We start from the raw sequence: 16,250 nt of genomic DNA, 5'->3' as shown, positions 1-16,250 counted from the left end.
GAGATCAGATAACAGACTCTTTAGGAAACAGAACAGCAGGAACGCTGCCAGCCACACTTAAAGGTGCAATATGCAGAAATCGCTCTGCCATTTCCTGTTGCTAAAATGCTAATAGTTTGCCCAATTTCAGTTTATCTAAACCGCTATGAAAAACCGCTTTATCTAAACTGCTATATTTTCAATGACCAAAAATATTGTATTTTCAGCTGTTTGAAGCTGGTGTACAAAACCAACTTTAAATTATTAATATTTTTTTAACTAGGCAAGTTCGTTAAGAACAAATTCTTATTTACAATGACGGCCTACAACGGCCAAACCTGGACAACACTGGGCCAATTGTGCGCCACCCTATGGGACTCCCAATCACAGCCTATAATCAAACCAGGGTGTCTGTAGTGACGCCTCAAGCACTGAGAAGCAGTGCCTTAGACCGCTGCGCCACTCAGGAGACCAATTACAAAACTTAAGAACGGCAAGCATAGAAATAGTTCACATAGAACAGATCTTCCACTTCTTAGACGTGCTTTCAATGAAGATTGACAGATCATAACTTACATTTCTATGTGAATTTGGTCAGGTTGCCCAAAAAGTTACATATTGCAGCTTTAAGCACTGCGCTGACCAGCTCTCCCCTGTTTTCAATTATATATTCACGACTACAGACCTGTAGTGCTCACCTCAGTCAGTCATCATGAAAACCTTTCGTGCCTGGTACTGTCCAATCTAAAATCCATCACTGACGCCTCCCTCGACCCACTGCAGTTTGCCTACAGAGCTAACAGGCCTGTGGACGACGCTGTCAACATGGGCCTACAAGACATCCTCAAACACCTCGATAACCCAAAGACATATGCAAGGATAATGTGTGTGGACTTTAGCTCTGCATTCAATACCATCATCCCAGAATTTCTACAAGACAAACTCTCCCAGCTGAATGTGTCCAGCTACACCTGTCAGTGGATCACTGACTTCCTGACCAACAGGACGCAACACCTGAAGCTGGGAAATCACCTTTCGAACTCTTTATCCCTCAGCACAGAGCGCCGCAAGGGTGCTTGCTCTCACCTCTACTCTAGACTACACTAATGATTGCACCTCCAATAATGCATCAGTCAAACTACCCAAGTTTGCAGATGACACCACCAGAGGTGGGACCAAATAACACTTTCTTTGAGTCTCAAACAAGTCTCAAGTCACATGGTCCAAGTCTCAAGTCACAAGGACCAAGTCTCAAGTCTCAAGTCACAAGGCTAAGTCTCAAGTCGAGTCACAAGCAGAACAGGTCGAGTCTCCAGTCACGTCCATGTCATGCATTCTAAGAACAAGTCAAGTCAGGTTTTTGTCAAGTCAAGTAAAAAATACATATACAGTGGGGAGAACAAGTATTTGATACACTTTGCAGGTTTTCCTACTTACAAAGCATGTAGACGTCTGTATTTTTTTTTATCATAGGTACACTTCAACTGTGAGATATGGAATCTAAAACAAAAATCCAGAAAATCACATTGTATGATTTTTAAGTAATTAATTTGCATTTTATTGCATGACATAAGTATTTGATACATCAGAAAAGCCGAACTTAATATGTGGTACAGAAAACTTTGTTTGCAATTACAGACGTTTCCTGTAGTTCTTGACCAGGTTTACACACACTGCGGCAGGGATTTTGGCCCACTCCTCCATACAGACATTCTCCAGATCCTTCAGGTTTCGGGGCTGTCGCTGGGCAATACGGACTTTCAGCTCCCTCCAAAGATGTTCTATTGGGTTCAGGTCTGGAGAATGGCTATGCCACTCCAGGACCTTGAGATGCTTCTTACGGAGCCACTCCTTAGTTGCCCTGGCTGTGTGTTCCGGGTCGTTGTCGTGCTGGAAGACCCAGCCACGACCCATCTTCAATGCTCTTACTGAGGGAAGGAGGTTGTTGGCCAAGATCTCACGATACATGACCTCACTCAATCTCCCCTCAATACTGTGCAGTCGTCCTGTCCCCTTTGCAGAAAAGCATCCCCAAAGAATGATGTTTCCACCTCCATGCTTCACTTTTGGGATGGTGTTCTTGGGGTTGTACTCATCCTTCTTCTTCCTCCAAACACGGCAAGTGGAGTTTAGAGCATAAAGCTCTATTTTTGTATCATCAGACCACATGACCTTCTCCCATTCCTCCTCTGGATCATCCAGATGGTCATTGGCAAACTTCAGACGGGCCTGGACATGCGCTGGCTTGAGCAGGGGGACCTTGCGTGCGCTGCAGGATTTTAATCCATGATGGCGTAGTGTTTTACTAATGGTTTTCTTTGAGACTGTGGTCCCAGCTCTCTTCAGGTCATTGACCAGGTCCTGCCATGTAGTTCTGGGCTGATCCCTCACCTTCCTCATGATCATTGATGCCCCACGAGGAGAGATCTTGCATGGAGCCCCAGACCGAGGGTGATTGACCGTCATCTTGAACTTCTTCCATTTTCTAATAATTGCACCAACAGTTGTTGCCTTCTCACCAAGCTACTTGCCTATTGTCCTGTAGCCCATCCCAGCCTTGTGCAGGTCTACAATTTTATCCCTGATGTCCTTACACAGCTCTCTGGTCTTGGCCATTGCGGAGAGGTTGGAGTCTGTTTGATTGAGTGTGTGGACAGGTGTCTTTTTATACAGGTAACGAGTTCAAACGGGTGCAGTTAATACAGGTAATGAGTGGAGAACAGGGGGGCTTCTTAAAGAAAAACTAACAGGTCTGTGAGAGACGTAATTCTTACTGGTTGGTAGGTGATCAAATACTTACTGTATGTCATGCAATAAAATTAAAATGAATTACTTAAAAATCATACAATGTGATTTTCAGGATTTTTTTTTTTGATTTCGTCTCTCACAATTGAAGTGTACATATGAGAAACAATTACAGACCTCTACATGCTTTGTAAGTAGGAGAACCTGCAAAATCGGCAGTGTATAAAATACTTGTTCTCCCCACTGTATATACAGTTGAAGTCGGAAGTTTACATACACTTAGGTTGGAGTCATTAAAAATCGTTTTTCAACCACTCCACAAATTCCTTGTTAACAAACTATAGTTTTGGCAAGTCGGTTAGGACACCCGAGTGGTTTCAGGGGAAGCATTTTAATGTCTTGGAATTGGCCTAGTCAAAGCCCAGACCTCAATCCAATTGAGAATCTGTGGTATGACTTAAGGATTGCTGTACACCACCGGAACACATCCGACTTGAAGGAGCTGGAGCAGTTGAAGAATGGCTAAGAAGAATGGCTAAAAATCCCAGTGGCTAAATGTGCCAAGCTTATAGAGACATACCCCAAGAGCCTTGCAAAAGGTGGCTCTACAAAGTATTGACTTTGGGGAGTGAATAGTTATGCATGCAACATTTTCAGTTTTTTTGTGTTATTTCTTGTTTGTTTCACAATTAAAAAAAATATTTTGTATCTTCAAAGTGGTAGGCATGTTGTGTAAATCAAATGATACAAACCCACCAAAATCTATTTTAATTCCAGGTTGTAAGGCAACAAAATAGGAAAAATGCCAAGGGAGGTGAATACTTTCACAAACCACTGTACAAACAGAGTGACTGAGACATAGGACACAAACACACAGAACTCTGACATAGCCCTGAAAATATGAACAAAGGATACCATACATTGAATTTAATAAACAGAACTTCTACCACATGAGTCTTGCAAGCATTGAAGTGCACAATAAACATTGCGCCCAATAAGAGGGTAAGAAATAGTAGGCTAAATTCAAATGTATCTTATCACACATTAAACAAGTGTTGCAATAAACAGTACTGGGGAGGAATGATGACATGCTAGTAGGCCTATGCTAGCAATTGTTGATTGATGCCCAATTGCTTGTAAGCTTGCAAAGTAAACACTTAATATTCTTGATTTGCCAAACAATTTTTGGATGTCAATTCTCTCTCCCTACAATTTGACATTTGCGCTGCACCTGATCCTATAACTGTACAGTAAATCAGGAAACTGCTGACCAGTGTTGATTGACAGTTTGCTGATCCAATTAAAAGGTTGAGTTTGCATTTCACTAGCTAATCTGTTCCAGTTTTTGTTGTTGCAAGGTCAATGCTGCGGCTACTGACTGCGTGGAGAGTAATCCATGGAGACTGTGTCTCAAAATGAGTGACAAAACATTACAAAACCTGGCCAGATAATTTCAGGTCATCAGTCTCAAGTCAAAGTTGAGTCCCGAGTCTTGAGGATCCAAGTCCAAGTCAAGTCTCAAGTTATTTTATTATCTACCAAACCGAGTCTCAAGTCATCAAATTTGTGACTTGAGTCTCTTGAGTCAGACTGGTTGGTCTCATCATCGACAGCAAGTCCATGTACCATGGAGAGGTCGACCGGCAGGTGGCCTGGTGCAGTCACAATAAAAACAAGGAGATGTTGGTTGACTTCAGAAAACTCTTTCAAATTCCTTGGGACCATCATCGCCCACAACCTCAAGTGGGAGGACAACATCACAGTGGTCACCAAGAAAGTACACCAGTGTATGTACTAATTCCTGCAGCTGAAAAAAACTCAAATCTCCGAGTCAATCCTGGTTCAGTTTTATGCATCAATTGTTGAGTCCATCACCACCTGGTTTGGGTCTGCACCTGTAGGAAAGGTCATCGTCGATCCCTCCCACCCCGGTCACCACCACCTTCAAAAATTCCCTTCTGCCAGGCGGTTCAGGTCACTTATGACCAAAACCTCCCACCACCTGAAAAGTTTCTTCCCCCGGGCTGTGGCCCCCATCAACCAGCCATCTGGCCCATAGAGACTAAAGAATTATGCTGTGGTCCTCATCAACCTGCCATCTGACCCATAGAGACTAAAGGACTATGCTGTGGTCCTCATCAACCAGCCATCTGGCCCATAGAGACTAAAGAATTATGCTGTGGCCCTCATCAACCAGCCATCTGGCCCATAGAGACTAAAGAATTATGCTGTGGTCCTCATCAACCTGCCATCTGGCCCATAGAGACTAAAGAATTATGCTGTGGTCCTCATCAACCAGCCATCTGGCCCATAGAGACTAAAGAATTATGCTGTGGCCCTCATCAACCAGCCATCTGGCCCATAGAGACTAAAGAATTATGCTGTGGCCCTCATCAACCAGCCATCTGACTCATAGAGACTAAAGGACTATGCTGTGGCCCTCATCAACCAGCCATCTGGCCCATAGAGACTAAAGAATGATGCACTCTATGCTGCACACCGTATCAAGCCATCTCTGAACTACACACAGAATAACTGCACTATACAGCATTTACACTCTGTTTGTCTCTCTGCATTTAGATATATTCATACTGATACTGTAAATGTGTACATCCACTGTATATAAACCGTAAACCCACTGTATATTTGTATATCTGCTCATTCCCTTATAACTTTATGCTAACTCTACCTAGTTGTAAATAATGTACGTAAACTTTGTTTAAACTTTGTCTGTATTCTGTCTCTAAATGTTGTCTGTCACAAGCAGCACCATATCACCAAGTAAAATTCTGACTATGTGTAAATGTACTCGGTGAATAAAGGTGATTCTGATCAACAATCATTGACTCATCACTTTGTCTGAACATTAGCCTGTCGATGCACTCAATTGTTTCAATTAGAATGTTTGACCTTGCTGTCAGTTCACTCGTGTATGCTCCCCTCAGGCTATTAGCTTTGTTGTAGTGTAGTAACTGCAGTTAATACATGTCAGCATGACACACTCATTCTATTCCTAAACATTCAGTGTCTTTCTGCCTTCATTGTTTACATTAGATAGTCAAAAACAGCATTGTTCATTCCTGGTCCTGGGGACATTTTGTTCTAGCCAGTACAACTACTACTGCTAACACATGATTCAACAAATGTACTAATCATCAAGCCCTTGAATAGTTGAATCAGGTGTGTTAGTACATGGATGGAACAAAAGCCTGCACACACTGTGGTTCCCAAGGACCAGGATTGAAGAACATTGGAAAAAACTCTAATACTTAGTGCGTCTCTCACTACAGAGCTTTCAAAAGAAGCTTTTTCAATAAATGGCATAGTAAAAAGTGTGCTTCTTGTATGTATAATCCATTTCTGTGTGATCAATCTTTCAACTATTGATCAACATGCTTATGTCCATCCCCAGCCTAATTTAACATGATTTGTTGATTGCCTTCAATGCATCTATATCGTATCTAAGTTTCCAATGGAGGCCGTTTTATATATTTACAACCTTTATGATATTTCCCACATGACCCTTGACCCTTTATACCTCCCCTTGGATCATGGAACATTCCGTTCTTGACCTTTGTCCGTAACGTTATGCGTCAGACAGATTTGTGTATTGATTAGCTTAATGTGAGGATTGTTAAAAGTAATTTACATGTCACTTGAAAGGATAAGGATTCAAATATATTTTAGGCTATTTCTTTAGTATCACAACTGACATCTATTTTTGTCATTGGATTTTGTTTATCAACTAAATGTATTTTTCCATATCACCTTAACTATCTCTGAAGAAAATAGTTTCTGAGATAATTGACCAATGTAGTTTTCGGTTATTCTTCGAGGTGAGACAGAGTATTGATATTGAAGTTTGAAGGACTTCATGGTAAATGTTGTTGTGTTTAACCACCGTTGAGATATCTTTGTCTCTGTGATAGGGTGTGAAAACAATTGTTCTTGTCATGTTTTTATTGTCCCTCTGCGACCAAATCAATATCTCATCCGCTCACATAGTGGTCTAACCCAGTGTTTCCCAACTCTAGTCCTCGAGTGCCCCAACAAGCACACCTGATTCAAATGGTCAACTAATCATCAAGCCCTCAATGAGTTGAATCAGGTGAGTTTGTCAGGGCTCCAACAGAAATGTGTGCTGTTGGGGATAATCAAGAACTGGAGTTGGGAAACACTGGCCATCCATTCAGCACTGTACTATAGGCCAACCTTTAAAAACGTTAAAGCAATATGTGTCATCATCGTTAGCATACTATACTGTTACAGCCTTTGTGTGCGTCCCAAATGGCACCTTATTACCTACATACACTCTTAGGCATTCTTTTGCTATCTAGAACAAAACATATTTTGAAAAATATTTTTAGGTTCCAGGGAGATGGAACCAAAAAGGGGACAAACGAAGAACCCTTTTGGAACCCTTTTTTCTAAGAGTGTAGTGCACTACTTTCGACCAGAGCCCATATTGGGAATAGGGTGCCATTTAGGACTCAGAATATACAGTATGTGTCTATTATGAATGTCAAAGTCCTTTTCAAACATCATACATTTTCATCATCTTACCATCCATGCAAAACTTATCTTCTTTTTCATTACATCTCCCTTCCCTTGTTCCATGGTCACAACTTTTCAAAGAGAATGTGTCTACATAAATACTAAGCCCAAGTTGCAGGCAACTTTTAAAGGTTACAACAAATCACCTCCCAGAGAGCTTACACAGTGACAGGATGTATCACAACAGAGCGACTTCATTCCAGGTGTTCTGGGGAGTGAGTGTGTGTGTTCTCTCTTGTCTCAGGCCCGTTAAATTGGCAGATCGATGATGCCTTACATTGATGTTCCAGCCACACCTCAAACACCACGGATCCCATTACTGGATTACGAGGAACAAGGTTCAACATAATGACTTTTTGTACTTTGTCTGGCTGCGGCTTTAAACTGGAGACATGATGGGAGAAGAGAGCAGAGGAGAGGCAAGTAGAGGATAGCATAAGAGAGTGGAGAGCGGAGAGGAGAGCAGAGCAGAGCAGAGAGGAGAGGAGAGGAGAGGAGAGGAGAGGAGAGGAGAGGAGAGGAGAGGAGAGGAGAGGAGAGGAGAGGAGAGGAGAGGAGAGGAGAGGAGAGGAGAGGAGAGGAGAGGAGAGGAGAGGAGAGGAGAGGAGAGGAGAGGCAAGTAGAGGATAGCAGAATAGAGCGGAGAGAGTAGAGCAGAGAGGAGAGCAGAGCAGAGAGGAGAGGAGAGGAGAGCAGAGAGAGGAGAGGAGAGCAGAGAGAGGAGAGGAGAGGAGAGGAGAGGAGAGGAGAGGAGAGGAGAGGAGAGGAGAGGAGAGGAGAGGAGAGGAGAGGAGAGGAGAGGAGAGGAGAGGAGAGGAGAGGAGAGGAGAGGAGAGGAGAGGAGAGGAGAGGAGAGGAGAGGAGAGGAGAGGAGAGGAGAGGAGAGGAGAGGAGAGGAGAGGAGAGGAGAGAGGAGAGGACAGCAGAGAGAGGAGAGGGAGCAGAGAGAGGAGAGGAGAGGAGAAGAGGGCACAGGTTTGGTTACGAATGCAGCACTAGTCCGTTATAGCCTAGTTTGTTAAATAGCCTACAGAAACAAAATAACAAATTGTAGCTAGGCCTATCCCATATTTTCTAAATATGTTGAACATGTTTGCAGTCCACATTGTTCTAAGTACACTAAACAAAAATGTAAACGCAACATGTAAAGTTTGTTTCATGAGCTGAAATAAAAGATCCCACAAATGTTCCATACTGTACGCACAAAAAAACGTATTTCTCTCAAATGTTTTTAATACATTTGTTTACATCCCTGTTAGTGAGCATTTCTCCTTTGCCAAGATAATCCATCAACCTAACTGGTGTGGCATATCAAGAAGCTGATTAAACAGCATTATCGTTACACAGGTGCACCTTGGACCTCCACATCTGGTTCTTCACCTGCGAGATCGTCTGAGACCAGCCATCCGGACAGCTGATTGAAATTGGCATATGGGTGCATGTTTTTAAGGACACACCTCAAATACACTACACATCGAACGTCTCATTCCAAAATCATGGGCATTAATATAGAGTTGGTCCTATAACAGCCTCCACTGCTGCTATAACAGCCTCCACTCTTCTAGGAACATTGCTCCGGAGACTTGCTTCCATTTATCCACAAGAGCATTAGAGAGGGCAGGTGCTGATGTTGGGCGAGTAGGCCTGGCTTTCAGTCGCCATTCCAATTCATCCCAAAGCTGTTCAATGGGGTTGAGGTCAGCGCACTGTGCAGGCAAGTTCTTCCACACCAATCTCGACAAACCATTTCTATATTGACCTCGCTTCGTGCACGGGGGCATTGTCAGGCTGAAACAGAAAAAGGCCTTCCCCAAACTGTTGCCACAATGTTGGAAACACAGAATCGTCTAGAATGTCATTGTACGCTGTAGCATTAAGATTTCCCTTCATTGGAAATTATGCAAACAATTACATTGATGGAAGCAACAATCTATCCACAATATAAAGCTGATCCACCCACTAAGTATATTTCCCTTCACTGGAACTAAGGGGCCTAGCCCAAACCATGAAAAACATTATTCCTCCTCCACCAAACTTTACAATTGGCACTCTGCATTGGGGCAGGTAGCGTTCTGCTGGCATCCGCCAAACCCAGATTCATCAGCTGGTGAAGCGTGATTCATCACTCCAGAGAACGCGTTTCCAATGGCGGTGAGCTTTACACCATTCCAGCCGACACTTAGAATTGAGCATGGTGTTCTTAGGCTAGCTTAGCTGCTCGGCCATGGAAACCCATTTCATGAAGCTCCCGACGAACAGTTGTTGTGCTGACGTTGCTTCCAGAGGCAGTTTGGAGGTCGGTAGTGAGTGTTGCAATCGAGGACAGACGAGATTGTGTGGCCTTCCATTTCGCGGTTGATCCGTTGTTGCTCCTAGACGTTTCCACTTCACAATAACAGCACTTACAGTTGACCGGGGCAGCTCTAGTAGGGCAGACATTTTAAGAACTAACTTGTTGGAAAGACGGCATCCAATGATGGTGCCGCGTTGAAAGTCAATGAGCTCTTCATTAAGGCCATTCTACTGCCAATATTTGTCTATTGGGATTGCATGGCTGTGTTCTTGATATTTTACAGCTGTCAGCAATGGGTGTGGCTGAAATGGCTGAATCCACTAATTTGAAGGGGTGTCTACAAACCTTTGTATATATAGTGTATTTCAACCCCTCCCACCTCAGCTCAAGCGAGCTGATGTTAGACAGATAAATTGCAGAACCTGGCGTAAGGGGTGGCAAATCCCAGTGTGCCAGTTTTTACATGCCTAAATTGCAAACTAACCTGCTTTGATTCTTGCGACTCCTTAGCGCCAGACAAAAATAGAGCCCTAGATCTCTGGTCCTTTGTCTCGTAAACATGTGACAGCCTTTTTGAAACACCTTTAGCCAGCTACAGCAGCCACTTAAAAGCTAGCAATTGGATGGTGTGTGTGGGTGGGGATATTTCAAGCTAAGGAGTTAGTTTAACCAATTCAACTGGGTTGCATAAGGTTCTGAGCATAATGCAGAACCGTATGTCTGTGAGCGAATCCAACTTGAAAGTCAATATGTGCCAACTAGGACAACATAAGATGGAGGGAGGCAGGGCAAGGCTCCCGAAGAAACAGACAGAAGAGCGAAAGGAGATGGAGGGAAGAGATGGGCGAGTGCTGCTGTTGGGTCCTCCATCCCTGTTAGCCTTGTTTATGTGCCACTGTCTGGGGATCATTCATCTTCATTACGTGTCTCTCTGAAAACTATTGACTGCCACACTCGGTTGGGCCTGGGCTAGGTCGACAAGCCCCGCAAGCTATCCCACGCAACGAGGAAAACTGGAACCTGCTCATTGCCATGGCAAACCTCTCCTCTCGTTAGCTATCCACAGTTTTAAATTGTGTTTCACCTTCTCATGGGTGTGCATCACAATCATCTGTGGGCAGTGAAAGACTGTACTCATATGTAGATTAACCATCACCGATATCATTGGAAAAGTGCTTGTCTTGTTTCTGGACATATATTTGTGAGTATTTCTTTGCTAAAAGCAGGCTTTTTCATAATGTATGTATGTTATCTGACCTAGTTAATGGAGGATGTATGTTGTGTAAGGATGAACCGCCCACCCACTCACTCAGTGTGAGCAGTGAGATATGCCTCCTTACTGGTGCAGGGATACAGCCAGGCAGAACAATACAGAAGGTAGGGAGTTCTTTAGGCCAATATCTCCCTGATGACTTGTTTAAAAGCTGTGGGCTGTTTGTGTTACCTCCATCTGTTCACCTCTCATTGCACAGCACAGCACACACTCACACACACACACACACACACACACACACACACACACACACACACACACACACACACACACACACACACACACACCTATTAACTCCGTGCCACCCTCGGAGAGAGGAAAGTACTCCCACCCCCAGAACTATTTCCACTGCCTTCATGACACATGTTGTTGTCTCAGCTCTCAACACACATCATACCTCTAGCCTAGTCTATACAGTCAGCTGCCAAGAAAACTGATCACACTGTTACTGTTGTTTCTTCTCATAGCTGCACCCTATTTCATGAAAAACAACATGTTTGTCACACATTTGTTGTTGGAGACTTAGGATGTGCTATATTTGAATGTGGTGATACTAGCTAAACTGAGCTATTCTCTCTCTCCCTCTTGCCACAGAATTTCCGTGAACTGCACACCACTCAATCACCCTCACCGGGGTCCCGTCACAGCCAAGAGAAAGGGAGAGGGCGGGAAATGGGCTGGCGTGGCCATTGCTATGCGTGAGCGAGTGCCGCGGTGTCCATGGAGACCAAGGGCTACAGCAACCTTCTGGAGACTAGCGATGGGCAGGGGACGGGGCTTCTGGAGGGTGGAGACTCGCCGGGGGCTGAGGAGGGTTGGAGCCCCCCCTTACCCCTGGGCTTTCAGGTGTCCCTCACCAGTGTGCTAATGCTGGAGTTGGTGCTGGGATTCAGCAGCAACCTGACCGTGCTGGTGCTCTACTGCGCCCAGTCCAACCTGGTCGACTCGGTCAGCAACATGGTCACGGTCAGCCTGCACGTGCTGGACATCCTGGTGTGTTTGCTGTGTCTGCCGCTGACTGTGGCGGTCATCCTGCTCCCAGCAGACGGTAGTGGCGGGGGCAGCCTGGCTACACTGTGCTGCTTCCATGAGGCCTGTGTCACCTTCACCAGTGTGGCCACGGCCATTAATGTGCTGGTCATCAGCCTGGACCGCTACGACATCTCCGTCCGGCCAGCCACACGGCTGTTGACCCCGCGGCGAGCTGCACTCCTCCTGGCCGCTGTCTGGGCCATGTCATTGGCCGTCTTCTTCCTGCCCTTCCTGGAGGGGGATTTCTTCTTCTCGGGGGTGGAGGTGGAAGACAGCGAGGGAGGAAGAGGAGGGGGGGAGATGGATATGGGGGATCTAACCTCTGGCCCAGAATCTGACCCTGAGACCCCTACTGGGCTGACCCCCACTCGGCTAAACCCTACTGGGCTGACCCTCACCCCCTCCTCCCCCTCTACTCCCTACTATACTCACCACCTGCCACCAGTGTGGCAGAACCGGACACTGCTGTGTGTAGGGGGGCAGGGCTACCACACGGGGCTGGCCATGTACTACCACCTTCTGCTGCAAGTGCCCTGCTTCTTCATCGCAGTCATTGTCATGCTGTTCACATACTACCGCATCCTGCAGGCCCTCAACATCCGCATCGGCACCCACATCAAGAGGGGCCCACGGGCCTCCAATAAGGACTCAGGCTGCAGGATCCGCAGGCGGAGACGAAGGAGGAAGGGGCTGAGTCTGGCCACAGAGGGGGGAGGTTCCTCCAGCCAGAACCAGCACCTCACCCACCCGCCCCTCATTCCATCTCCCACCCCCACCCCCACCTCCCCCCCACCCTTCTCCTCTATGCCCCTGGTCATCTCTGACAGCGGGGCCACGGGGGTCACCAACACCGCCGCCACCACCCCCATTGCCACCACACCAGCGACCCCTGCCCCCCAGGCCCCAACCTCCACTGACGCCACCTGCCCCCCTCCGGTGGCGGCAGACCGCCCAGGTGTCCAGGCCTCTGTGTCAGCTATCATCGCCTTGAGGCGGGCCGTGAGGCGTCACCGAGACCGGCGGGAACGCCAGCGGAGAGTCTTCAAGATGTCCCTTATCATAATCTCCACCTTCCTGGGCTGCTGGGCTCCTCTGTCCATGGTCAATGTGTTGATCCTGTGCATGGGCCCCAGTGACAGCCTGGTACGTGTGAGGCTCTGCTTCCTGGCCATGGCATATGGCACCACCATCTTCCACCCGCTGCTCTATGCCTTCACCAGACAGAAGCTGCGTAAAGCGCTGAAGACCCGTGTCAAGAAGAGGGTGGTGTCCCTGCTGCAGGTGGACCCAGCACCCAGCGGGGGAACTGTTATTCACAACTCCTGGGTGGAGGGGGGAGGACAGAGGAAGGGACGCAAGCCTCGACTAGAGGGCAGTGATGCCACCAGTAACTGTCTGACAGTGGCTGTGAGAGAATGATAGGGTGTGTGTCTGTGTGTATGTGTGTGTGTGTGTTTGTCTGTATTTATGTGTGTGTCTGTTTGTGTGTGTGTGTGTGTGTGTCTGTGTGTATGCGTACATGTGATAGTTGACAAAGGTCAGGAGACGTCATTAGCTCCTCCCTCCATCCAGGTGTGATGATGGCAGGTGAGCCCAGAGCTCTAATTAATGTCAGACCTGTTCTGTGATATACACAGCTCCTCATTAGTCCCCCAGGCAAGATGCCTGCTCCGTCTCCATGGCAACACCAAGCTACCAAGCAATATGTGACATCACCTGCTCCGCCACAACCTTAGTTACTTTATATACATTCCAGTACAGGTAAACAGCAACAATCCACACAATCCATACATGCAGGCACATTGATCAACCTGTAGTCGTTCACAGAGCAAGTAAGCACACAATATCTGCCTGCACACAGAACTCAGTGAGAGTCCATATCCAGTGACATTTTATAATTTGATTAGTCATGCCTTAATTCAGTTCCTAATTGATTCCCATGGTTCTGAATGTTTTACTGTATGTGTATTGTGTTTACAAGAATGGTGTGTGTGTGTGTGTGTGTGTGTGTGTGTGTGTGTGATCATGTGATCATGTGCAATAAAGCTTCAACAGTGGCTGAGCCTCCCCAGAGAGGAAAAGGCAAAGTGAGAAAAATCTGTTCACGAAAATAAGACTACGAAGTGAGGAATTTTTGTATTGAGGGCAATGAGTGTCAAATTTGGTCAACAAAAAATGTTGTTGCTAATTTGCTACATGAGGCTTATTTGATCGTATTAAAGTTTCGTAGTGGTTAGGTTGTTAAGAATTCACTGATATAAGTGGACGCACGTGGCATCTTGGCACGTGAGAGCAGTTACTCGACTATCTTATCAATATAATAGATCATCTTTGACCTCCCTGAGGATGTGAACAAAGCATTGTGGGATTGTTCTCATGCTTGTTCTCATGGGCTAGACTACAGAACAGGGAAGGACTTCATCTGTTGATTGACTGCAATACCCTGTTGCCATGGCGATATGGGTGGAGCACCTGACATGATACCTGCGAAGATAACCTCCAAACCATGTAGAACTGTAACCATGTGATTAGAACATGGTGTTCATTTACTAGTGAAACATCAATTTTATAGAGGACTTTTAGGAATCAAAGGGCAATATTTGGTAACCCTCACAACTGTTTATCAATGGGACAAGTCAACAGAGTGGAACACCGCTGTGAACCACCCCAGGCCCCAAAGATAAACAGGTCCTGGAGCAGCTCTTGAGGGTTGTTTTCTCTCTGTGTCTCCCTCCTCCTCAGGGATTTATATCAATCTCCCTCTGAAGCATGTTGAACATCAGTTACACCCTTGCACCAGCCCTCATTCACTTATTCTGATAGGTATTAGTTTAGTTCTTATAGGCTACATATGATCAACAGTTTGGGTAGACTATGTATGGCTCTCAAGTGTGAAGGAGTTTTTTCAGGCTTGTTTGTTGGGTACTATAATATAGGTCATTTTTCTCTCCCGTTGTTCCCTCTTTCTTCACTTTGGAGCCAGACGGAAGGAATGGATTCCTGTGTATTTATATATATGTACATGATCAGGGATGTAAATACTCTATCTAGCTCTTAGGGGTTTGAGTGGTTGGAGTGTTTTGGGTTGCAGCAGTCATCTGTTGGCCATAATATCAGCCGTGGTAAGTGAGAGGGCGAGAAGACACGTGGAAGAGATCAAACATCTAAATGTATTGTGTTTCTGTATATGTGTACTGTACATGGTCATGTATATAGAGATATGATAGTATTGTATATAATTTATATTGTGTTATTGTATTGTATTTCTTATTAGAAAAGAACAAAGTCTGTATTAAAGAAATTGACTATTTACTGTATGCTTTTGTGCCAATCATTTGTTTGAAGGGACCATGTAAGTGTTTAAGAGTCCATTTTTCTAACTTAAATTCCCTGAATATATTCCTTACAAATATACACATTGGACTATATTCACACACTCTCAATAACTGTCTCCTATCCGATAGAACAGTTGATATTTTTAACCGCACACTATTAGAAAAAAGGGTTGATAAAGAGTTATTAGGTTGTCCCTGTAGCACACACTCTCACTCATCACTGCTCCTGAGCTGCCACGTGCACATGCCAACATGCACGCATGCTTTCTCATTTACATAGTGAGTAGCTTACAGAGAGATAGAGGGAGGAGCTTGAGTGTGTGTGTGAAAGAGAGCACATCCAGTCCAATCATGCACCTGTCTTCCTGTCAATCAACTCTGCACAGCTATTGTAATCTCCTGTCTAGACTACCATCAAACCCCTGCAACCTATCCAGAATGCCACAGCCCACCTGGTGTTCAACCTTCCCAAGTCCTCCTATGTCACCCCACTCATACGCACACCACTGGCTTCCAGTCAAGGCCCGCACCCACTACAAGACCATGGTGGTTATCTACGGAACAGCAAGAGGAACTGCCCCTCCCTACCTTCAAGCTATGCTCAAACCCTACATTTCAACCCGAGACCACTTCTGGTCTCTTGGCCATCTCACCCCTACGGGGTGTCAACCTGCTCATCCCAGTCAAAGCTCTTCTGTGTCCTGGCACCCCAATTGTGGAACCAGCTTCCCCTGAAGCTAGGACAGCAGAGTCCCTGCCCATCTTCTGAAAATGTCTGAAATCCTACCTCTTCAAAGAGTATCTTAAATGAATCCCCAGTTAGCGTCGACTGGGGCTCTGAGCGTTCAGGATTGGTGTTGTTTGATGGTTAGTGTGAAGAGCTCTTATAGGACCTAAAAGCAGTCAGTTTCAAAATATTTAATTGACTGTTGATGTCATTTCATTTCCATTCTCAGTTACAATTTTCATCTAGTTGATTCAAATTTATGACAGCACTCTGTGAAAAGTGGTTCTTCCAATTTGACGACCTGGGGCAAAA

At 45.4% G+C, this 16,250-nt stretch overlaps 1 protein-coding gene across 1 annotated transcript in view; it reads left to right on the top strand.

Moving 5' to 3' along the window:
• Positions 1 to 15,186, top strand: part of LOC109891572 (G-protein coupled receptor 22-like) — a 32,334-nt gene extending 17,148 nt beyond the window's left edge. Inside the window, exon 2 of the mRNA XM_031825225.1 lies at positions 11,439 to 15,186. Coding sequence (XP_031681085.1) covers positions 11,565 to 13,295 — 1,731 coding nt within the window. The 5' untranslated portion in view covers positions 11,439 to 11,564 and the 3' untranslated portion in view covers positions 13,296 to 15,186. The remainder of the gene's footprint in view (positions 1 to 11,438) is intronic.
• Positions 15,187 to 16,250: the final 1,064 nt, after the last annotated feature.

Source organism: Oncorhynchus kisutch, linkage group LG5 (assembly GCF_002021735.2).
Source record: "Oncorhynchus kisutch isolate 150728-3 linkage group LG5, Okis_V2, whole genome shotgun sequence".
NCBI classification, from domain to species: Eukaryota; Metazoa; Chordata; class Actinopteri; order Salmoniformes; family Salmonidae; genus Oncorhynchus; species Oncorhynchus kisutch.
This window is presented reverse-complemented; position numbering and strand designations above follow the sequence as displayed.